This window comes from Chiloscyllium plagiosum, chromosome 1 (assembly GCF_004010195.1).
Source record: "Chiloscyllium plagiosum isolate BGI_BamShark_2017 chromosome 1, ASM401019v2, whole genome shotgun sequence".
In the NCBI taxonomy this organism is placed as follows: Eukaryota; Metazoa; Chordata; class Chondrichthyes; order Orectolobiformes; family Hemiscylliidae; genus Chiloscyllium; species Chiloscyllium plagiosum.
In genome coordinates this window covers 13,673,429-13,699,128 of record NC_057710.1, presented here as the reverse complement: position 1 = coordinate 13,699,128, position 25,700 = coordinate 13,673,429, and the positions used below count along the sequence as shown (strand labels likewise).

Genomic DNA, 25,700 nt, shown 5'->3' with positions numbered 1-25,700 from the left:
AGCTAGTTCCAGTCATGTTGACCATGATAACCTCTCCCCCCTCCTGCTTAATGTCTCAAAATTGATATGGTTTATTAATGTGCCTCAAGGAAGGAAACCTGCCATTTAACTTCATCTAGCCTACTTTGATTGAAGACCCACATTTTCTTAACTGCTATCTGAAGTGGCCCAGCAAGTCCCTTAGTTCATTGACAATTAGAGATGTGCAATAAATGTTGGTCTTGTCAACAACACTCACATTCCATGAATGACAATGGTATGGGAATTGCCACGCTGGCATAACAAGTGTTCAGGCCTATCATATACATAAATAACAAGCCTAACATTGTTTTTGCTCTTTAGGGGAGTGCATTGAGTGGAGCTGGATTTCCTGGAGCCTCAAGATGTTGTATATAGAGCAAATACCAGCAAAACAAAAATGTAAGGTGCACTTATTTACTTTCGTTTTATTCATTCACAGGTTGAGAGCATCACTGAGTCAGCCAGCACTTATTGCCCATCACTAATTGTCCAGAGGGCAGTTAAGAGTCAACCTGTGGACTTGAAGTCACATTTAGGCCAGATCAGGTCAGGATGGCAGTTTCCTTCCCGAGTGAACCAGGTGAGTTTTCCCAACATTCCACAATGGATTCATGGTCTTTGTTAGACACTATATATTGCAGATTTTCAAAAATGAATTTAAATTCCACCATCTGCTTGTATGGGATTCGAACCCCAGAACACTACCTGGGTCTCCAGATTAACGGACGAGGGATAATACCACAAGGTTATCACGGCCCCTAAATTTATTTTAAATATCCCAGTGCACCCAGGGTTTTTTTCTAATTCAATCAGGAATGTGAGCTTTCTGACTTTTGCAGCATTTATTATCCATAATTGCCTTGATAATGTGAGTGTGTGCTGCCTTCTTAAACTGCTCCAGTTAAACATCCTCTGCTTTCAGGATGGTCAGCAGTTCATGGTAGCATCCAGGATAAAGCTGCCTACCTGATAGGGAGGAAGTTCAGGATTTTGACCCAATAACACTGGAGGACCAAGTCAGAATGGTGATTGGCTTGGAATGAACCTGCAGGTATTCCCATGTTTCCCATGGTTCAATAATGACCTTCAGGGAAAGAAATCTGCCATCCTTACCTGGTCTGCCATACATGTCACTCCAGAGCCACATCAACGTGGTTGACTCTCAACTGCCTCTGAAATGGAATAGTGAACCACTCAGTTGTATCCATCTCTATGAAGTTTCACTGAAGAAATGAAATTGGACAGATGAGCTAGCATTGACCTGAGTGCACGGAAAGACAACAGCAGAAACAGCCCTGTTAACCCTGCAAAGCCTTATTAACATCTGGAGGCTAGTGCTAAAATTATGAGAGCTGTCTCACAGTCTAGTCAAGCAACAGTCTGACAAAATCAGACTCACGGAATCATATCTGACAGTCAATGCCCCAGATGCCACCATCACCATCCCTGGAGGTGTCCTGTCCTCCCTTGCCTGATGAACAACACTTGGAGGAAGTATTGAGGTTGGCAAGGGTGTAAAATTAATTCTGGGTGAGGGATTTCAATGTTCACCACGAAGAGTGGCTCAGCAACAGCACTACTGAGCGAGCTGGTCGAGTCTTAAAGGACATAGCTGCTAGACTGCATCTGCAGCAGGTGGTGAGGGAACCAACAAGAGGGAAAATATATTTGACTTCATTCATACCAATCTGCTAGCTGCAGATGCATCCGTCCACAACAGTATTGGTAAGAGTGACCACAACACAGTCCTTCTGGAAATGAACTCTCGCCTTCACATTGAGAATTCCCTCCATTGTGTTATTTGGTACTATTGCTGTGCTCAGTGGGACAGACTTCAAACAGATCTAGCAACTCAAGACTGGGCATCCATGAAGTGTTGTGAGGCCTCAACAGCAGCAGAATTGTACTTCAGCACAATCTGTAACCTCATGCCTCATATCCCTCACTCAACCCTGATTCAATGGAGAGTGCAAGAGGGCATCAGGCAAAGCTCAAAATGACGTATCAACCTGGTAAAACTACCAAACAGGACAACTTGCATTCTATTCAGCTTAAGCAGCAAGTAATGGATAGAGTTACGTGATCGCACAACTAACAGATCAGATCTAAGTTTTGCAGTCCTGCCACATCCAGTTGTGAATGGCGGTGGACAATTAAACAACTCAGTAGAGGAGGCAGCACACAAATATCCCCATCCTCAATGATGGAAGAACCCAGCACATCAGTGCAAAACATAAGGCTGAAACATTCACAGCAATCTTCAGCCAGAAGTGCCAATGGTCCATCATGACCTCCTCCAGTGGTGCTCAGCATTATAGATGCCAGTCTTCAGCCAGTTTGATTCACACGTGACATTAAGAATTGGCTGGAGGGACTGGATACTGCAGAGGCTCTGGGTCCTGACAACATTCTGGCAAAGTGCTGAAGACTTGTGTTCCAGAACTTGCTGTTCCCCTAACCAAGCTCTTCTATATAGTTACAACACTAGGATCTGCCTAACAATATAAACATTTTCCCAGATATGTCCTGTACACAACCATGACAAATCTAACCCGGCCAATTACGCCCCATCAGTCTAATCTTGATCATCAATAAAGTGACAGAAGGTGCCATCAACAGTGCTATCAAGCAGCACCTGCTCAGCAATAACCTGCTCAGTGATGCCCAGTTTGGGTTCTGTCAGGGCTACTCAGCTCCTGACCTCATTACAGCCTTGGTTCAAACATGGACAAAAAGCTGAATTCCAGAGGGGAGATGAGAGTGACAGCCTTTGACATCAAGGTCGTACTTGACCAACTATGGCATAAAGGAGCCCTAGCAAAACTGGAATCAGTGGGTATAACAGGACATATTCTCTGCTGGTTAGAGTCATACCAGACACATAGGAAGATGGTTGTGGTTGTTGGAGCTCAGTCATCTCAGCTCCAGGACATCTCTGCAGAAGTTTGTCGGGGTAGTGGCCTTGGAACAACAATCTTCAACTGCTTCATCAATGACCTTCTCTCCATCATAATGTCAGAAGTGGGGATGTTTGCCGATATTGGCACAATGTTCAGTACCAATGGTATCTCCTCAGATACTGTTCAAATGCAACAAGATCTGGTCAATATCCAGGGTTGGGCTGACAAGTGGCAAGTAAGACTTGTGCTACAGGTGATGACTGTCTCTGATAAGAGACAATGTAACGACTGACATTCAATATTGCCACCATCACTAAATCCCGCACTATCACCATTCTTGGGGCTACCATTGACCAGAAACTCAACTGGACTTGTCACATAAACATACAAGTGTGTGTCAGAGGCTAGGAATACTGTGGCGAGTGTTATAAAGTCAAAAGAAGGTATAGTCATTTTAAGAGAGAGTTGCCTTTCCTGACCTGAGAACTTCTGACAGCACACGTCTGTGTCTAGCTGACAGGAGCCGAGATCGCGGAGAATTCATAATATGTACCAATCAGCTTTGGGTTGTGTTTTGATTTGAATTTAACCAATCAATTTAAATTATGTCCAGAATACCAAAACCCAATTGAATTTGAATTTATTGTATTAACAACATCGGACCAATGAGAGGGTTTGATGTAGTGGGTTATAAAAAGGAAGGGCATCATCTATTAAAGGTACTCGCTGTAAAAAGTAAGAAGACGACTGAGGGAGAAGACAGCAGAATCGGAAGGAAGTAACAGATTCAGAACACTGGAAGGAAGACAGCATAAGAGATTGTAAGGACTTTGAGAAATTAAATTGATTTAACGTTTAATAATTGTGTCATTGAAGCAGCATTTTTATAAAATTGGTGTCAGGTAGTGATTAGTTAAAAAAAGAAAGTGGCTCAAGTTCGTTAATTTGTTTAGTTTTGTTGTTTAGTGTTCACGATTAGAGTTAGAAGAAGTACATTGTATTTTTTTCTTTAAACAGTGGAAATCAGTGGTTTTCTTTCACTCAATCACACTTTCAGCAGATAATGATGTGAGGCAAGCTTTTCTGGGTGTTTGGTTTTAGTTAGTAAAAGGATATGACCTCCACATCATAGCATAAGTAACTAACCTCCTGACAACTCAGAGCCTATCCATCATCCACAAGGCACAAGTCAGAAATGTGATGGAACATTTCTTTCTTGTCTGGATTGGTGCAACTCCAGCATCCAGATGCTTGATTTGCACCGCATCCACACACATCCAATCCCTCCATCAGTGATGCTAAGCAGTACTATCTGTAAGAGCACTGCGGAACATCACTAAAGGTCCTGCCAGCACTTCCAAACCCATTACCATTTCCATCTATAAGAACCAATGGCAGCAGAAACAAGGAAACAGCATTGCTTGTAAGTTCCCCTCCAAGCCACCCACCATCCTGACTGGAAACTGTATCGCCATTCCTTCACTGATACTGGATCAAAATCCTGGAACTCCCTCACTAAAGACATTGTGGATCAATCCAAAGCAGGTGGACTGCAGTGGTTCAAGAAGGCAGCTCAGCAAAACCTTCTCAAGGATAACTGGGGATGGGCAATTAAAGTGCTGGCCAGCCAGTGATGCTCATGTCCCACAAATTAATTTTAAAAAGCTACTGCTGTTGTACTTCTAAATGGAAATAGTCATTGGCTTGGAAGGTGCTGACTAAGGAGCCTTGGTGAATTTCTGCATCTTGTAAACAGTATAAACTGCTGCTACTGAGGGTCAATGGTGAACAGGCTGGATACTTGAAGAAATGGTGCCAACCAAGCTGCTACGTCCTGATGATGTCAAGCTTCTTGAGTGTTGTTGGGAGTTGTACTCATCCAGTCGAGTGGGGAGTATTTCATCACACACCTGACTTGGGGAGTCAGGAGGTAAGTGAGTCACTGCAGGGGTCCCAGACTTTGATCCACTCTTTTAACCATAGCATTGATTTGGTTGATCCAGTTCAGTTTTATGAACTGAACTTGCCTTGCAGTTAAACTTGGGACTCCACATGAAAATGTCAAGTCCCAACCATAGTGTCTCTATATCTGTTTTAGTCAATAACATGAACGTCATTGAAACAAAGAGAAACAATCTGTTCCAGAGGAAGGCTGATAATTATAAAAAAAAATTTTTGACTTCTTCAGAATTTTCTTATCAAGTTGAAGAGCAATGGTTTTTAATGCTTTACTGTCCAACTATCACATCTCTTCAAATTTGTTTTTTTCTCTGCAGGAACAGGTCAGCAGTTTGATAACACTTCACTTGAAAAATAAGTTTACTTTTGTCAACTTTATCTTCTGAAGATCTGCTTGGCTGTTGAATATGTTAAGTAAGACATTAAAGAACAGAACTAAACTTGATGGGCGGCACAGTGGTTAGCACTGTTGTCTCACAGCACCAGAGACCCAGGTTCAATTCCCACCTCAGGCAACTGACTATGTGGAGTTTGCACATTCTCTCCGTGTCTGCGTGGGTTTCTTCTGGGTGCTCCGGTTTCCTCCCCAAGTCCAAAAATGTGCAGTTTAGGTGGATTGGCCATGCTAAATTGCCCGTAGTGTCAGGTGAAGGGGTAAAAATGGTGGTGGGTTGGTGTAGACTTGTTGGGCCGAAGGGCCTATTTCCACACTGTAAGTAATCTAATCTAAACTATTATTGCTGGAAACTAACAAACAAACTAGGATTATAATAAATTGAAGAATTGCCACACTCAAAACATTAACTCTGCTTTTCCCCCACAGATGCTGTAAGACCTGCTGAGTTTCATCAACAATTTCTGTCTTTGTGACAATCTAGGATAGCCAGTCAGACATGAAATGAGATGTACTTGCTTTCTTGATGTAAGCAACATTACATAAGGCTTTCTGCTTTGCAGAGGGAAACAACAGAAACACGCTCTATACCCATTTCAACAAAGCAGGTGACAACAACTCACTGGTTCATTTCTTCTGGCAGTGCTCTAACTAATGGTTTAAAATTTAAACAAAGTCTGGCAGACACTTGTCAATCATAATTAATGGGAGCATTCTTGGAAATGTCTTTATCAATTAGAGTCCACTTGCCAACCAATCATCACTTCCCTTATGCAGTATAAATCTTGGTTTGCCCCTTGAATTTGTATTTTTGCAAAATGTCCTGATGAATGTAAGATGTAAAGCTCCAATAAAATATCATTTTTTCAGAAATACTCAGGTATACAAAATGAATAGTGGAGCTATGAAGGTATATGTAAGGAAGGCTAAATAACTCAGTTACCTCAGAGAAGAAGTATTTTCATTCTATAAAAACAAATACAGAAATGGTAAAATAGATGAAGTAGCAGGCTGAATATTCCTAAATTTGGCTGTGTTAGTTTCAGAGGATTTCAATGAGGGGTTCTTGCTTTGATTTCTAGCGGGTTTTTTTCCACACAATTTTATACTACTCACCTCATTCATGGTATTCGCCATACCTCCACTCATGTGCTATGTTGCAGTGATGGAAGTGCTTACTACAGGAAGGATTGTCTGGGATTTCCTGCTAAATTTAAATCCCAGCTGAAAACCAGGTGAACAGCTACATTGTACAAATGTAGAAAGAATTGATGAAGTAATGATGGATACAGAAAAATTGTCATCCTGTTTGGCTGACAATGATCTGAAGGGCCATCTTCTTTCCTCAGAACTGCCAGAGGAGACCACAGCACCAAATCTGATCTAAAGTTGTCACCCAGGTCAGTGCAATGTGGACAGTCCAAAGGAAATCACAGCAAAGCAGGAAGAAGTTTAATGCACTCTGCAGCAATAAGTGTCACCATCTTGCTACCTCATACTGACTCTAACTCTGCCACTACACAAACCTCACACCAAGGCTCATGGTCTACATGCTCTCTGTTACATGCAGCATTTTTCATTAATTACGCTGAGTCACTCCATCTCCCCAAAGTACTAACACTACCTGCTTTCCATGGCAAACAGGTTCCATGATAGAAGAGGCTCCCAGCTCCGTAGCTGCCCACCCTGGGACAGCAACTTATAAAGACATAAGAAGTAGAAACAAGAGTATGCTGTTCAGTGTCTTGAACAATTAAATAGGATCATGAGATCTGAATGTTGCTGCTCTGACATTTTTGACACCCACTTTCCTGCCTTTTCCCTGCAACTCTTGATTCCCTGACTGATCAAGAATCTTATCTATTTCAGCCTTAAATATACATGGACTCTGCCCCCACAGCTCTCTGTGGCAATGGGTTCCAAAGATTGACAACTCTCTGAAAGAAGAAATTCCTTCCCCTCTCAGTCTTTATTCTGAGACTATGTCCTCTGGTCCCGAACTCTCTTGTGAGGGGAAACATCCTCCCAGCATTTACCTGTCAGGCCCTTAAGAATCCTATATGTTTCAATGTGATCACCTCTCAATCTTTTAAACTCCAATGAGTAGAGCCTTATGCTTATAAGTCAATATCTCTATAATAGGGATCATCTGAGAGAATCTTCTCTGTATTACCTGCAATGAAATATATCTTTCCTTACATAAGGGGATCAAAACTGCTCCAGATGTGGTCTCACCATAATCTTTTGCAGCTGCAGTAAGACTTTCCTACTCTTGCTGAAATAAATCAGAAGACACATGACACCAGGTTATCATCCAACAGGTTTATTTCAAATCATCAGCTTTCGGAGCGCTGCTCTTACATCAGGTGAAGTGGTTGAAGTTACTGAAATAATGGCCAACATTCCATGAGCCTTTCTGATTTTACTATAATTATACATTTTTATCTTCTTTCATGGAATATAGGCATCAGTGGCTAGGCCAGCATTTATTGTCCATTTCTAAATCCCTAGCAGGTATGGAATGCGTTGCCAGCTGTGGTGGTGGAAGCAGAGTCATTGGGGACATTTAAGCGACTGCTGGACATGCACATGGATAGCAGTGAGTTGAGGGGTGCGTAGGTTAAGTTACTATATTTAGGATTAAATCTCGGCACAATATCGTGGGCCAAAGGGCCTGTTCTGTGCTGTACTTTTCTATGTTCTATGTATTAAAGAGTCAACCATATTCTGTGGATCTGAATTCACATGTAGCCCAAACCCTGAATGATTTCCTTCCATGAAGAAAATTTTGAATCAGATGGCTTTTTACAACAAACAAAAATGATTACAAGATTATCATTAGACCAGCTTTTTATTTCAGTTTTTTATTAAATTGGATTACTAGTCCAATGACACCACCACAACGCCACCACTCCTAGAAATAAAAGCCTTATCAGGCACATAGTTAGCATGGGGAAAACTTCATTGTTAATAGAATATTACAGTTTTAGACATTTGCTCATTTTATACCATGACCTATATGATCAACTACAGCTACAGCTATGAAGGTCATTGGAGTGACTGCATATACACCAATCTCTGTTCAAGAAAGAACTATAAACAGGTACCTGCACCTAAGTTAGGCTAAGATCAGTTGAGTCAAATTCTCAGATGGAGGATATAAACATTAAATATGGACTCACATGATGTTATACCCCTACCGATGGGATAGCTATTCTCTCTAACATTCATAACACCTGTGCATTCCCATGAAACACTGAGGAAGTATCAGATGCCTCAATCAGTTTGTAACTATTAAACAACAGGAAAAGCAATGATAGAACAAATGGGGAAGAGCCATTTGCAGTTGGGATTAAATAAACCAAGTGTCCATGGAACATGCCATTAGTGAATGATTGATGCCCAGGAAGATGCTGGCAAGCTGCAGCTGCCAGGTAACTGATCTAACTTTCATGTCAGGAATTGGCACTGTCTAGTTTCTCTCCACAGACTGGAAAAATAGTAGCCTACATATAAATTAGATGAAATTAGATAATAACAAGATGTTAATGCATGCAAATAGACCCAGACTGCCCATTAGCATGATTCTCATCTAGCTCTTGAAACCTTACATGGAAAATCTGACTTGGATTACCTCAGATTACAACAGGTTCCTGAAGAAGGGCTTATGCCCAAAACATCAATTCTCCTGCTCCTTGGATGCTGCCTGACCTGCTGCGCTTTTCCGGCAACACATTTTCAGCTCAGATTACAACAGGCTCTGGACCAGATGGGCCAATGGGCTGAGAAGTGGCAGATGGAGTTTAATTCAGATAAATGCAAGGTGCTGCATTTTGGGAAAGCAAATCTGAGCAGGACTCATACACTTAATGGTAAGGTCCTAGGGAGTGTTGCTGAACAAAGAGAACTTGGAGTGCAGGTTCATAGCTCCTTGAAAGTGGAGTTGCTAGTAGATAGGATAGTGAAGAAAGTGTTTGGTATGCTTGCCTTTATTGGTCAGAGTACTGAGTACAGGAGTTGGGAGGTCATGTTGCGGCTGTACAGGACATTGGTTAGGCCACTGTTGGAATATTGCGTGCAATTCTGGTCTCCTTCCTATCGGAAAGATGTTCTGAAACTTGAAAGGATTCAGAAAAGATTTACAAGGATGTTGCCAGGGTTGGAGGATTTGAGCTATAGGGAGAGGCTGAACAGGCTGTGGTTGTTTTCCCTGGAGCGTCGGAGGCTGAGGGGTGACCTTTATAGTGGTTTACAAAATTATGAGGGGCATGGATAAGATAAATTAACAAAATCTTTTCCCTGGGGTTGGGGAGTCCAGAACTAGAGGGCATTGGTTTAGGGTGAGAGGGGAAAGATGTAAAAGAGACCTAAGGGGCAATTTTGTCATGCAGAGGGTGGTACATTTATGGAATGAGCTGCCAGAGGATGTGGTGGAGGCTGGTACAATTGCAATATTTAAGAGGCATTTGGATGGGTATAAGAATAGGAAGGGTTTGGAGGGATATGGGCTGGGTGCTGGCAGGTGGGACTAGATTGGGTTGGGATATCTGGTTGGCATGGACAGTTGGACCGAAGGGTCTGCTTCCATGCTGTACATCTCTATGACTCTATGACATCAAAAATGTCCATTTTCCATTCTCACCAGATTTTCCTAATATCTCACCACTGCCCATGTTGTTCTGGGTTTGGGAAAATTCCACCAGTGAAGTATGAAGACATGCAGATATACATCTTACATTCATTTTTACAAAAGGAGAACAATTTGAACACACTAAAGAAAGGTGAAAGATAATTAGTCGAAGTAGATAAGGCGTTGCTTCTAAGGCAAAATAAATCAATGTAACTAGGTTAATAAATTCTTACAGGCTGACTCAAGGTCAAGGAAAGAAATCAAAGGAAACAGAAGCTTGTTGTAATTTTTTCAACTTTCAATAAAAATTAATATTGGAAAGTGATTGAAGTTACATCTATCTCTGTTCAAGAAAGAACCGTTAATAGGTAGCTGCGCCCAAGTTAGGCTAAGATCAGTTCTGTCAAATTGTCAAATGGAGGGCATTAACATTGATTGTGGACTCTCACAGCTGTATTTCCTCATCAAGCAGAGCTGATTCCGGAGAGGACAGGATATTTGAGATGGAAGTTGGATACCCAACGGATTCACACCTACAAGCAATCTTGTCAGAGGAGGGGTCAACTCAGCAGAATCTGATTGGTAGCCAGTTAAGAATATTATTGGGCCAAATTGGGTACAGCTGGGATGTGTGGGAAACTATTGGCAAGGAAATGGCAGCTGCCATTTAAAAACTTCCAATTCCCAGTTACACCTTCGGTTTTCCTGCCTTGAAGTAAAAACTGGCCAGCATATCTCTAGCTATGAACGTACTTCCCCTTTTTAGAAGCAATATTGTGAAGAACTGCCAACAATCCTACAATTACTATGCATACCATTCCTGCTCCTCCAAAGGGATCTGGCTATTTGTTTTTCAGTATATAAATCCTTTTCTTCTTATATGTCACAGGTTTAGTATGAGAAACAGCTACCAATTAAATCCATCCATCCCCAGGCCTACTTCAGCTATTCCATTATATACTTTACCATGGCACATGGGTAGTGTCACGAACAGGGCAATATTCTGCATAAAGGTATTCTCCTCCTTAAATGGACATAAGACATTGAGAAATGGTTGTGAGAAGTTACTTGACTTTTGCAAATTCAGTAAACGCTTTTCATGGTTTCCTACTTTGTGAATTACTTGCACAAAAATATTTCTGCACTTAATCAGCATTTGCAGAATCACAATTGTTACAGTGTAGAAGGAGGCCATTTTGCCTTTCATGACCGAACAGGCTTTTAGAGCAATTTAACTCACAGCCAATCCCCTGCCCTTTCCCTGTAACCCTGCACTTTCCTTTATTTAACTAATGTCCTACTGAATCCTCAGCTGGATGCCTCCTTCACACTTCTAGACAGTGTTTTTTTGTAACTTGACTATGTGGGTGAAAAAGGGTTTTCTCAACTCACATTCACTGGCACAATGGCTCAGTAGTTAGCACTACTGCCTCATAGCACCAGGGACCTGGGTTTGATTCCAGCCTTGGGTAACTGTCTGTTGGGTAACATTCTCCCTGTCTCTGCATGGGTCTCCTCTGGGTGCTCCAGTTTCCTCCCACAATCCAAAGATGTGCAGGTTAGGGGAATTGGCTGCACTAAATTGTTCAGGGATGTGTAGGTTAGGTGCATTACTGAAGGGTGAACATAGGGGAATGAGTCTGGATGGGTTACTCTTTGAAGAGTCAGTGTGAACGTGATGGGCCAGAGGGCCTGTTTTCCACACTGTGGGGATTCTAATCTAATTTACTTCTCTTTGCAAAATGCTTTAAAACGTGCCATGTGGTTCCTGATCCTTTCATAAGATGAACAGCCTATCCCTAAATACTCTATTTAGACCACTCAAGATTTTCAAAATTCTATTATATCTCCTCTCATGCTTCACCTCTCCAAACTTTCTACTTAACTGAAGTGTTTCAACCTGAGAAACACTTAAATGCTTGTGAATCTATGAAAGAGGAGACTGACAGATTTTTAATTAGTAATGGTTTGAAGGGTTACAGAGAACGGTTACAGGAAAGTGGAGTTGAGACTGAGATGAGATCAACCTTGATTGTATTGAATGGTTGAGCAGATTCAAGGGGTTCAATTGCCTACTCCTGCTCCCAGTTTTGTCTTCTCTTGAATACTTGAATACAGAGGGGAGTCCATGTTCAGATGAAGAAGGACCCAGACAATGTCCAGGCTTGAGTTGAAAAGTGGTAAGTGGCAGCCGTGCTGCATGGATGCCAGGCTGTGGCCATCTCCAATAACAGCCAGTCTGGCTGGCCACTGTGCCCTTGATGTGAGGGGCATCACCGTCCCTGAACCCCCACAATCAACATCCTGGGGATTGCGACTGACTAGATGCTCAACTGGACTCACCATGTGAATACAGTGACTGCGGGGTCCTGGGGATCTTCCATCTGCGTAACGCGGGCCATGAGTGTGGTGGAGTGCCTCCCACTTGCTAAGATGAGGGCGGCTCCAGCAGCATTCAATTGCATGGCACCCTCCAGGACTGAGCAGCCATTTGATTGGCCCCGAACTTACAGACATCCATCCCTCCACCACATCCCTCCCTTCAGTGGCAGCAGTGTGGGCTGTCTCCAGGATGCACTGCAAAGGTTTGCTGGGGATTTTTGGACTAAGTCTTCCAGGCCCACAGTCACTTCCATCTGATTGAACGATTTATTGTTGTCACACGTATCAAGATACAGTGAAAAGTGTTGTTTTTCATGCTATTGTACCAAATAAAGTGCATCAGGGTAGCAGAACAGAGTACAGGGTACAGTGTTACAGCCGCAGAAAAGGTGCAAACCTTTATATCTTGTTGGTTGTTTTCCCGAGGCAGTGGGAAGTGTAGACAGAGTCAATGGATGAAAGGCTGGGTCGCATGATGGACTGGGCTGGGTTCACAACTCTCTGTAGTTTCTTGGGGTCTTGAGAAGAGCAATTGCCATACCACAATGTGCTGTATCCAGATAGGATGCTTTCTGTGGTGCATGTATAGAAAATTGTAAAACTCCTTGTGGACAAGCCGAATTTTCCTAGCCTCCTGAGAAAGTAGAGATGTTAGATTAGATTCCCTACAGTATAGAAACAGGCCCTTTGGCCCAACAAGTCCATACCGACCTTCCGAAGACCCAATTCCTTCTGACTAATGCGCCTACCACTATGGGCAATTTAGAATGGCCAATTCACCTAACCTGCACATCTTTGGATTGTGGGGGGAAACCAGAGCACCCAGAGGAAACCCACGCAGACAGGCTGGAATTGATGTGAGTTATGACTAACCCCTTGAAGCACTTCATAAATATGGAGGTCAGATGCAATGCGTGCTAGTCATTGAAGCATGCTGCATGATTTTTCTTTGGCATCTCATAAACCTCTTCAGCCTAGGCAGCAGCAGAAAAATAAGACGAGAAGGCAGAGACAGACACCAGCATTGATAAGAGCAGGAAGGACAAGCACCCAGAAACAACAGCATTGAAAAGAGCTGAAGATGGAAGACTCAGAGACAGTATCACCAAAAATAGCAGGAGAGATGATAACCTAAGACAACAGCTCTGTAAAGAGTGGGACAGAGAAGATTCAGAGACAGCAGTACCTTAAGAACTCTCTTGTGCAGTTCAGCCTGTGCTCCCAAGAGTAGAATGACTACATTCTGTGAGAAATGAAAATGGGACATCCCAAGGAAGCAGATAAGTGATTAGTTGGTAAATATTTTCCTCATTTGCCTTTCAAAATTGAAGTAATTTATTCAAAATTGAAAGGTTCTATTTGCTGTCATAAGGCTTACTGCCAATAATAAATGTTCAAGCAAGCCCAATTCATAATGGTATGGGATTAAGAGCCAAGCACATAGTTGTGAGGCCAGAATCACACATAGGTTTACCTCCCTGAGTGACATTCATGAACCAGTTGCATTCTCACAACAATTCAGCAAAATGCCTGGGCCTTTTCAGATGTCAGCTGACAATTTTATAAATTGCCACTCTAGAATTTAAACTGAAATTCCTGGGTTGCTAGTAGAGAAACACAGAAAACTGTGCCAAAACAGTTCCACAGCAAGTGAGATGTTAAGACGTGAGCAAATTGTTGAGGGGTAGGAAGGGAAGTTAGGCAGCTCACCATTCTCAAATCAAAATGTTTGCAATGCTTAGGATTTTCAATAAGTACAGCTAATTAGCTCCAAGGGGTAGTTGGTTGAATATAGGAGAGACATATAATGCAGAGTTGTGGTGTAAAAGTGAATAGGTTGAAAAAATCATACAGCAGAGTCAAATGGCTTTTATTGAATTTGTTCTTTAAAAAATCTCTTATGAATGTAGATATAAACTATCACTCAAAGCATGATGAAGAGCTCTTAAAGAAGAATTAAAATGTCATGCTAACTAAGTCTTTCTGTTTGTTCACTATCAATTCACTATCCAATGATAAACAGATTCCTGACAGTTGTTTAGAACACTCTGGCATTTCTCCATACCTGTGGTGATAAAGCCAGCTTATTCTTTTTCTGTTGTAGCTTCTCCTCGATCTTGAGCCGTAATGTACTCAGCACGAGCTCCACAACGCCTGGAGAACACTGGGCAACCTTACGAACTACGTCATCGGGAACGTAGAAGTTCAGTCTACTGAAAACCTTCCTACACAAAGAATTAAAAGAAACTTACATTTTCAACAATGCAATCAATGTCCCAGACTGCTTGAAAGGATGGTGGCAGTAAATACAATGATAAATTTCAAAATGTATTGGATAAATACTTGAAAAAGACAGCAAAATTTCAAAGCTGTGGGCAGTAATGGTACAAGTATCTATTCTAGGGGGATGTCTGCAGACCAGTTTCAATTTACATTTACTTTACCACTCTAAGGTAGGGACTCAACAATCTTGTTCTGCCAGCATAGCTCCTATTGAGACTCTTAAACATTAATATCTTTCTACAAAAAGATTATGAGAGGGAATCCAATTCTTTTCCTGTTCCACTCCTTCACTGGTGACAAAAATTGTTTGAATTGATAAAAAAAAGTGATATTACGAAACATACAGACATCAGACTGTAAACAGCTCTGTATCAAAAACAATTCAGGAAGACTCCTTTCGTAACTGGTCAGAAATCTGTTTACTGCAAAAGTAAAGAATATTAACAAAAGGTTTAAATCATTGAAATATAAGCAACTATCTTGTTTGAAAACTAATGCATACAAACATGCAAGTCTGGGGAAAAGAAATAAAAGATTTGCAGTGAGTCATCTTAAAAGTAGCTTTCTGGATTAGTGGTGCTGAAAGAGCATAGAAGTTCAGGTGGAAAAGAAGATAGGCAGGTAGGACAAGTCATGGGGACAGTGCTGAGCTGGAAGTTTGGAACTAGGGTGAGGTGGGGGAAGGGGAAATGAGAAAACTGTTGAAATCCACATTGATGCCCTAGGGTTGAAGTGTTCCGAGGCGGAAGGTGAGGCGTTCTTCCTCCAGGCGTCTGGTGGTGAGGGAGCGGTGGTGAAGGAGGCTTTGTCAAGTACTAGTTTAATTCAGAAAATAAATATTCACAGATTTTGCCAAATTCTGAGGTCACGTTTGTTGGAATTAGATCTTCCAGATATAGTTGATTAAATTTATATTCCTAGAATCTTCAACTTACAGTGAGAGACTTTTCAGTGGGTTTTAATCCTCAAACTTTAATGAGTCGGATTTCAGAGAAGCAGAGGGCAAAGGCTGTTGTTCCCGAGGCAAGTTATCTCAGACTCTGACAATCTATGTTCAAAGTTCCAATAGCTTTATTATGTAGCCATGGACTGGGTCATGTGACCTCTGTTGAAAAGTTGTGGACTACACTGCTTATGTCAAGCAGCTTGACTTTTCTGCAAATGCAACATTCCACCAACCCCCACCTGCCCCTCTGCAGAAGTGGAACAGACCAGATGTTTAAGGATAGGTGATCAAACACACAATACAATTACAGTCAAAAGCTTTATATTTTTGACTTTTGGGTGTAGGTAACACTAAATACATCAACATTTACTGCTCGTCTCATTATCACCCAGAGAGCAATTAGCAGTGAGCCACATGCTCATCTCATAATCACCCAGAGAGTAATTAGCAGTGAACTACATTGATATGGATTTGGAATCACACGTAGCCCAGATTAGGTCAGGGATGGCAGCTTTCCTTCCCAAAAAAACACTAATGAATCAGATGAGTTTTGTGACAATGTATAGCAGTTACATAGCCACCATTAGTCTACATTTTTTGTTCCAGATTATTACTGAACTCAAATATCAGCATCTGCCATGGCTGGATTCCATCCCATGTCCTCTGAACATTAGTCTGAGATTCTCGTTTACAATTTAGTAACATCACCAGTACTCTACTACATTCCAACAAGGGATAGTGAAAGTGAAAATAAAGCCCAAAGCTAGCAGAAGAGAGCAAATTTCTGTCCTGGACCCAGCACAGAAGCAAAGTGAAGCTGAAAATCAATCAGGGAGGCACCAGCTTAATTAGTTGTCTCCTGGAAAATTGTACATGCATAGAGTCAAAGAGATGTACAGCACGGAAACAGATCCTTCGGTCCAACTCCTACATGCTGACCACATATCCTAACCTAATTTAGTCCCATTGTCCATCACTTGGCCCATATCCCTCTAAACCCTTCCTATTCATATACCCATCCAGATGCCTTTTAAATGCTGTAATTTTACCAGCCTCCACCATTTCCTCTGGCAGCCATTTCCCTCTCACCCTGAACCTATGCCCTCGAGTTCTGGACTTCCCCACCCTTGGGAAAAGACCTCGTATTTTTATAAACCTCGATGTATGATTTCATAACCTCTATAAGGTCACCCCTTAGCCTCTGACGCTCCAGGGTAACGCAGCCAATGCAGCCAACGCAGCCTCTCCCTATAGCTTAAATCCTCCAACCCTGGCAACATCTTTGTAAATCTTTTCTGAACCTTTTCAAGTTTCACAACATCGTTCTGATAGGAAAGAGAACAGAATTTAACGCAACATTCCAAAACTGACTTAATCAGTGTCCTATACAGCCGCAACTTGACATCCCAACTCGTTTACTCAATACTCTGACCAATAAAGGAAAGCATACTAAACGCCTTCTTCACTATCCTATCTACCTGCGACACTACTTTCAAGGAGCTATGAACCTGCACTCCAAGGTCTCTTTGTTCAGCAACATTCCCCAGGACCTTACCATTAAATGTGTAAGTCCTGCTCTGATTTGCTTTTCCAAAATGCAGCACCTCACATTTATCTAAATTAAACTCCATTTGCCACTCCTCAGCCCATTGGCCCATCTGATCAAGATCCCATTGTACTCTGAGGTAACCTTTTTTGCTGGAAAAGCGCAGCAGGTCAGGCAGCATCGAAGGAGCAGGAGAATCGACATTTCGGGCGAAAGCCCTTCTTCAGGAATGAGGAAGGTGTGCCAAGCAGGCACTTGTGGTTGAATGCAGATGAATGCAAGGGATGAATGCAGATTTCTCCAGCTTCCTCATTTCCCCTCCCCCCACCTTTTCTCAGTCCCAACCCTCGGACTCAGCATCGCCTTCTTGACCTGCAATCTTCTTCCCGACCTCTCCGCCCCCACCCCATCTCCAGCCTATCACCCTCACCTTAACCTCCTTCTACCTATCGCATTCCCAACGCCCCTCCCCAAGTCCCTCCTCCTTACCTTTTATCTTAGCCTGCTTGGCACACCTTCCTCATTCCTGAAGAAGGGCTTACGCCCGAGACGTCGATTCTCCTGCTCCTTCGATGCTGCCTGACCTACTGCGCTTTTCCAGCAACACATTTTTCAGCTCTGATCTCCAGCATCTGCAGTCCTCACTTTCTCCTAGTTGAAATTAACCTTCTTTGCTGTCCACTACACCTCCAATTTTGGTATCATCTGCAAAATACAAACTATACCTCCGATATTCACATCCAAATCAATTATATAAATTACGAAAAGTAGTGGACCCAGCACTGATCCTTGTGGCACTCCACTGGTCACACGTTTTCGGTCTGAAAAACACTCCCCCACCACCCTGTCTTCTATCTTCGAGTCAGTTCTGTATCCAAATGGCGAGTTCTCCCTGTATTCCATGAGATCTAATCTTGCTAGCCTGTCTCCCATGAGGAACCTTATCGAACACCTTACTGAAGTCTATATAGATCATGTCCACTGCTCTGCCCTCAATCCTCTTTGTTACTTCTTCAAAAAGCCCAATCATGTTCGTGACACATGATTTCCCAAGCACAAAGCCATGCTAACTATCCCAACCAGTCCTTGCCTTTCCAAATACATGTAAATCCTGTCCCTCAGGATTCCCTCCAACAACTTCCACCCCCTCCCCCCCCCCCCACTGGTGTCAGGGTTACAGGTCTATAGTTCCCTGGCTTTACCTTACCACCTTTCTAAAACAGTGGCAACACATTAGCCAACCGCCAGTCTTCCAGCACCCACCTGTGACTATCAATGATACAAATATCTCAGCAAGGGGCCCAGCAATCACTTCCCTGGCTCCCCACAGAGTTCTGGGGTACACCTGATCAGGTCCTGGAGATTTATCCACTTTTATGCATTTCAAGACATCCAGAAGCTCCTCCCCTGTAATATGTCCTTCTTCACCATAAACACTGATGCAAAATACTTGTTTAATATCTCCATTTCTTGCCGCTCCACACATAGGCTGATTTGCTGATCTTTGAGGGGTTCTATTCTCTCCCTAGTTATCCTTTTGTCTTTAATGTATTCATAAAAACCATTTGGATTCCGCTTAACCCTATTTGCCAAAGCTATCTCATATCCTGACTTCCCTCTTAAGTATACTCCTCACGTCTTTATACTCTAAGGATTCTCTCGATCTCTGTATATGTTTGACATATGCTTTCTTCTTGTTCATAACCAAAACCTTAATTTCTCTAGTCATCCAGCATTCCCTATACCTATCAGCCTTTCCTTTCACCCTCACAGGAATATACTGTCTCTGGACTCTCGTTATCTCAATTTTGAAGGCTCCCCATTTTCCAGCCATCCCTTTACCTACAAACATCTGCCCCTAATCAGCTTTTGAAAATTCTTGCCTAATACCATCAAAATTAACTTTCAGAACTTCAACTTTTAGATCCAGTCTATTCTTTTCCATCATTATTTTAAAACTCACAGAACTATGGTCACTTGCCCCAAAGTGCTCCCCCACTGACACTTAAGTCACTTGCCCTGCCTTACTTCCCAATAGTAGGTCAAGATTTGCACCTTCTCTAGTAGGAACATCTACAGACTGAATCAGAAAGTTTTCTTGTACACACTTAACAAATTCCTCTCCATCTAAATCCTTAACACTATGACAGTCCCAGTCTATGTTTGGAAAGTTAAAATCTCCTACCATAACCACCCTATTATGCTTACAGATAACTGAAATCTCCTTAGAAATTTGTTTCTCAATTTCTTGGTGACTATTAGGAGGTCTATAATACAATCCCAAAAAGATTATTATCCCTTTCTTATTTTTCAGTTCCATCCAAATAACTTCCCTGGATGTATTCCCAGGAATATCCTCCCTAAGTGCAGCAGTAACACTATCCCTTATCAAAAATGCCACTTTGTCTCCTCTCTTGCCCCCCCCCAACTTTCTATCTTTCTTATACCATTTGCATCCTGCAACATTAAGCTGCCAGTCCTGTCCATCTCTGAGCCACATTTCTGTAATTGCAATGAATCCCAGTTCCAGTCCTGAACCATGCCCTAAATTCATCTGCCTTCCCTGTTAGGCCTCTTGCATTGAAATAAATGCAGTTTAATTCATCAGTCCTACCTTGTTCTCTGCTTTGTTCCTTCCTTCCCTGACTGTTTGATTTGCTTCTTTTCCCAACTGTACCAGCCTCTGACTGATCTCTTTCCTCACTACTTCCTTGGGTCCTCCCCCACCCCCACCCCATCTTACTAGTTTAAATCCTCCTGAGAAGCTCGAGCAAATCTTCCTGCCAGTAAATTAGTCCCCTTCCAATTCAGGTGCAATCTATCCTTCTTGTACAGGTCACTTCTTCACCAGAAGAGATTCTAATGATCCAAAAATGTGAACTCTTCTCCCATGCACCAGCTCCTCAGCCACACACTCATCTGCTTTATCCTCCTATTCGTACCCTCACTACCTCATAGCACCGGGAGTAATCCAGATATTACTACGTTTGAGGACCTCCTTTTTAAATTCCTGCCTAACTTTCTACATTCTCCTTTCAGAATCTCATCCTTTTCCCTTCCTTTGTTGTTGGTTCCAATGAGTGCAATGACCTCCTGCTGGTCCCTCTCTGTTATGAAGATGTGGGTGTACCTTTAAGAGATTTAAAAGCAGCAGAACTACTGGACACAGCACCAAGTGTTCTCAACAAGGTAACAATATAACACTCAGTCGAACAACTCGATTAGCTTGTTGCCTGGAGACAAAAACAGATTCGAATTTGACCAATCAGTTTAAATTATACCCTGAAAAATATCAAACCCCAATCCAGTTTGAATTGAGTATGTTGGCAATCTGATGCTCTGGGGTATAAGACCTGGGGAAAATTAAACAGTTGAGAGGAGAACTGCCAAGTCCAAACATGTAACAGACTGCTTGGAATAGATCTCTCTTAAAATTACCTTTTTCGATCAATAACCTGTGACGCAAAAATTCCTTACAAGGAGAAAAGTAGACACAGGAAGATCTGAAGACAAGACCCTACAGCTGCCTGGTTTTAAAACTCAAATTTTAACTGTTATGACATGGATTAAACTCTCCTGCTTCATTTAATACCAGCAATGCTGAAAAGATTTATCCTGTGCAGTAATCTGTAAATTTGAATTCGAATTTGTTTGAATAGTTACCTTATTGAGAACACTTGGTGCTGTGTCTGGTAGTTCTGCAGCTTTTAATTCTCCTAGAGGTACACCCTCATCTTCATAACACTCTCCCCTTTGAGAATATTCTGCACCGTCTCTGACACATTCTTGATCCTGGCACCAGGGAAGGAACACACCATTCTGATTTTTCGCGGCTGGCCGTAGAAACACCTGTCTGTGCCTCTGATTGCGAGTCCCCTATCACAATCAATCACTTGGAAGCCGATGTACCCTTTATTGCATTAGAGCCTACCTCAATACCATAAACTGGGAAGCTTGAAGTTCACAACCTGAAAATGATTCTTCTGTCCAGATTATGCCTCATGGAAAATTCAGTCCACTGTCTTTAGCAGATGGAAACATGCTCTGCTTGAACAAGCTCAATTATTTCTGCGTTAATTCACAAGATGTGAGCATTGCTAGCCACCCAGCATTTATTGCCCATCCCTAATGTCCATATCAGTGAACCAGATGACATTTTTCTGACAATCGTTTCATGGTTATCATCAGACTCATAATTCCAGATTTTTGTTGAATTCAAATTTCATCATCTGCTACAGGGGGATTCAAACCTGGGTCTCCAGATTAATGGTGGACCAATAATATCACTAAGTCATCACTTCCCATTTTTAAAATTCATTCACAGGATGAGGGCATCACTGGCTGGACCAGCATGTATTTATTGCCTATCCCAAATTGCCCAGAAGGCAATTAAAAGTCAACCAATTAGGCGTCATTGCTATGGGTCTTCAGACATTGTCAGGAGGAGTCACATGTAAGCCAGACCAGGTGATGATTTTTTTTCCCAGTTTTTTTTTATTGAATTCAAATTCTACCAGCTCCTAAGGCAGGATTTGAATCGGAGTCCCCAGAATAATATCTGATTTCTGGATTAATAGTCCAGCGATAATTCAAATTGATATTAGAAAAATGTCTATTATTTATCATTCTTCTAATACAGTGTAACTTGCATGTTTTGCACTTCTTATACACTTTATGCCATGTATGAGTATGTAGTTTGTGCTGTCCATGTAACACCCTCAGTCCTGGAGGGATGTTGTCGCATTTTTACTGTATCAGTTGTGTATGGTAGAAATGCTAAATAAAAAGCTACTCTGTTCTACTCTATTGGTTGTTACCTCCTCGATTAAAGGACTTGTTTGTCTTTTTGCATTGTTGGGCTGAAAGTATCAAATGGGTTCTTCAAGGTTTGATTACCAAAAGATATGTGCACTTCAATATATATTTACTGGATTAAAATATTCAATACAGAAATGAATTAATAATTGTTACTTTATCCCATTGATATATATTGACGCTAAATGGTTTGGTTACTGGAGTATACATAGACAGAAAGGTTGTATGAGACTCATCACTTGTTTATCAGTGACAACAGCAGTCGGAGTTCTGTCACAGATTTCTCCAGTACCGGTCAAGCGAACCCCAACCCAATGGTGGAAGTCCAATGAATGGGACAAAGTATTAATACTTTGGTATTAACATTATTCCAACATGCTGTATCACTATTTCGTAGTATTTTCAGGGCTTTTTCATACCTTCCACTGTACAGAAAACAAGTTGAAAACCACCTCCAGGTGACTCCATATTAACTTTTATGGCACAGCAGTAGCGTCCCTAGCCCTGGACAAGGAGGCCCACCTGTTCCATAAGTGTGTAGTAACATCCTTCAAAAAACCTTTCCCCAGACAGCCAGGGTCACGCAGTTACCTTCCAACCAAACCAGGCTGGTTTTACACTGGGCCTGGTCTTTCATGTATTTTTCTACTTTATTAAATCACGTCCAATTAACCCTTAATGATTAGTCCTAATGTTTTGAGAATCAGTTTTAAACCCAACACCACAATTTTATATAACTGTAATCATCCAAGTGATACACGTAAATCTGGAGTCCAACTTGTAAAAAAAGTAATCTAACTGGTAAAAACAGTAATCTACCAACTGCATTGCTTACCATGAATTTAAAACAAAATTTCAGTAAAGCTTTCTTTAATAGAATTTAATGAGTGTCTACTGCTAAAATTTGAAAGTGGTTCTTATTTCCAACTTCCATGCCTAACACTGGCTGGCTTGAAGTTTTAAAAGAACCTGTTTTTGAAAAGAATCTGTGCTGCCCTACAGTATCCATCCCCACCTGCTGCTACTTCCCACTGCGATTCATAACTACTTCAATATACTGCTACCTGAAGGGATGAGGAGAAGCAGGAGAACCTGTTTGTATAGTCACTAAAAGTGTCAGGACAGAGAGAGCAGATAGTTACATTTGCCCATTCCTTATTGCCCAGAGGGAATTCACATTGTCATCCACATTACTATGGGAGTTACACTGAGGTCAGACCAGGTAGGGATGGTAGATTTCATTCCCTGCAGGACAGTAGTGAAGCATATCAGTTTTTAATGGGAATTAGCAATGGTTACATGGTCACCAATTGCCAATTATCTATCTCAGACTTTCACTGAATTCAAAGTTCATAATCTATGATGGTGGGATTTGAACTCATTTAGAGAAAGTGAGGGCTGCAGATGCTGGAGATCAGAGCTGAAAATGTGTTGCTGGAAAAGCGCAGCAGGTCAGGCAGCATCCAAGGAGCAGGAGAATCGACGTTGAACTCATTCACCCAGAATGTTGATCGCAGGTCTTGAGTGCTAGCTACTATCATGACATCACAGTCTCCCCTTCTGGCTTTATTAATATGGGCATAGAGTGCAGAAGCAAGCAGGTTACATTATACATGTATATGACACTAGTTGGACATCAGCTGGAATATTGTGGAGTTATGGGTTCTATACTTTTGTAAAGATGTGAATGCATAGGAGATTTTGTAGAAGAGGTTCAGGAAAATATTTTCAGGGATGAGGAACTTCAGATGTGAAGATATATTAGAGAAGTTGGAACTGGAGAGTAGCAAGGGACAAACTGTTATCTCTCAAGAACTTAAGAACTAGGAGCAGGAGTAGGTATCTGACCCCTCGAGGTAAAAAAAATGACTGCAGATACTGGAAACCAGATTCTGGATCAGTGGTGCTGGAAGAGCACAGCAGTTCAGGCAGCATCCGACGAGCAGCAAAATCGACGTTTCGGGCAAAAGCCCTTCATCAGGGCTGACCCCTCGAGCCTGCTCCACCACTCAATAAGATCATGGCTGATCTTTTCCTAGACTCAGCTCCACTTACCCACCCGCTTGCCACATTCCTTAATTCCTTTATTATAAAAACAAATCTCTTAGCTTTAAAAACGTTGACTGAAGTAGCATCAATTACTTCACTGGGTAGGGAATTCCATAGATTTACAACCCTGGGTGAAGAAGTTCCTTCTCAATTCAGTCCTAAATCTGCTCCCTCTAACCTTGAGGCTATGCCCTCTTGTCTTAGTTTCACCTGCCACTGGAAGCATCTTCTCTACTTCCATCTTATCCTTTCCCTTCATAATTTTATGTTTCTGTAAGATTCCCCCCTCATTCTTCTAAATTCCAATGAATATAATCCCAGTCTACTCAGTCTCTCCTTATAAGCTTACCCCATTCAACTCCAGAATCAACCTAGTGAACCTCCTCTGCACCCCCTCCAGTGCCAGTACATCCTTTCTCAAGTAAGGAGACCAAAACTGTACACAGTACTCCAGGTATAGCCTCACAAGCACAGCTGCAGCATAACTTCCCTGCTTTTAAATTCAATCCTTTTAGCAACGAAGGACAAAATTCCATTTGCCTTCTTAATTACTTGTTGCACTGGCTGACCAACCCTCCGTGATTCATGCACAAGGACACCTAGGTCCCTCTGCAACTCAGCATGCTGCAACTTTTTAGCATTCTTTTTACTGTTACTTCTACCAAAATGGATGACTTCACATTTACTAACATTGTATTCCATCTGCCAGACCTTTGCCCACTCACTTCAAGTATCTATGTTCCTCTGCAAAGTTTCACAGTCCTCTGCACACTTTGCTCTGCCACTCATCTTAGTGTTATCTGCAAACTTTGATACACTACACATGGTCCTCAACTCCAAATTATGTAATTGTGGTCTCAATACCGATCCCAGAGGCACACCACTAGTCACTGACTGCCAGCCAGAAAAGCACTCATTTATCCCCACTCTATTAGTCACCAATCCTCCATCCATGCTAATACTTAACCCATAACACCATGCATCTTTATCCATTGCAGTAGCCTCTCATGCGGCACCCTGTCAAAGACCTTTTGGAAATTTAGGTACATCACATCCTCTGGGTCCCTGTTGTCCATCTTGCTCGTAATGTCTTCATAGAATTCCAAAAGATTTGTTAAGCATGACCTGCCTTTCATGAACCCATGCTGCATTTGACAAGGGGACAATTTCTATCGAGATGCCTTGCTATTTCTTCCTTGCATCCTCCCCACTGCAGAGGTTAAGCTAATTGGTCTATAATTCACCATCTTTTCTCTACCTCCTTTTTTAAACAGTGGCATCACATTTGTTGTTTTCAAATATGCTGGGCCTGCCCCAGAGTCCAGTGAATTTTGGAAAATTACCACCAGTGTACTTGCTATTTCTCTCGCCATCTCTTTTGGTACCCTGGGATGCATTCCATCAGGGCCAGGAGACTTGTCTATTCTTAGCTCCATTAGCTTGCCCAACACTACCTCTTCCGTAATAACGACTGTTTCCAGGTAAGGTGTAACCATCCTCCAAGGTGGACTTCGGGACAGGCAGCAGAGAAAAGTGGCCGAGTAGAGGCTGATAGCTAAGTTCGTTACCCATAGGGAGGACCTCAACCGGGACCTTAGGTTCATGTCACATTACAGGTGACCACCATTTCAGTATACACACACACAGATACTCCTACACACACAAAGGCACTCCTATACATACATACACACGGACACACGTACACACAGACGCGCACAGACACCCACACACACCCTTACAGACACATACACTCCCACACTCACACATGCACCCCC

General features: G+C 42.0%; 1 protein-coding gene across 2 annotated transcripts in view; it reads right to left on the bottom strand.

Moving 5' to 3' along the window:
• Positions 1-25,700, bottom strand: part of LOC122553576 (sperm flagellar protein 1-like) — a 78,628-nt gene that overhangs the window by 33,472 nt on the left and 19,456 nt on the right. For both annotated transcript variants that reach the window (XM_043697635.1, XM_043697731.1), the window contains exon 3: positions 14,352-14,511. In XM_043697635.1, coding sequence (XP_043553570.1) covers positions 14,352-14,511 — 160 coding nt within the window. The remainder of the gene's footprint in view (positions 1-14,351; positions 14,512-25,700) is intronic.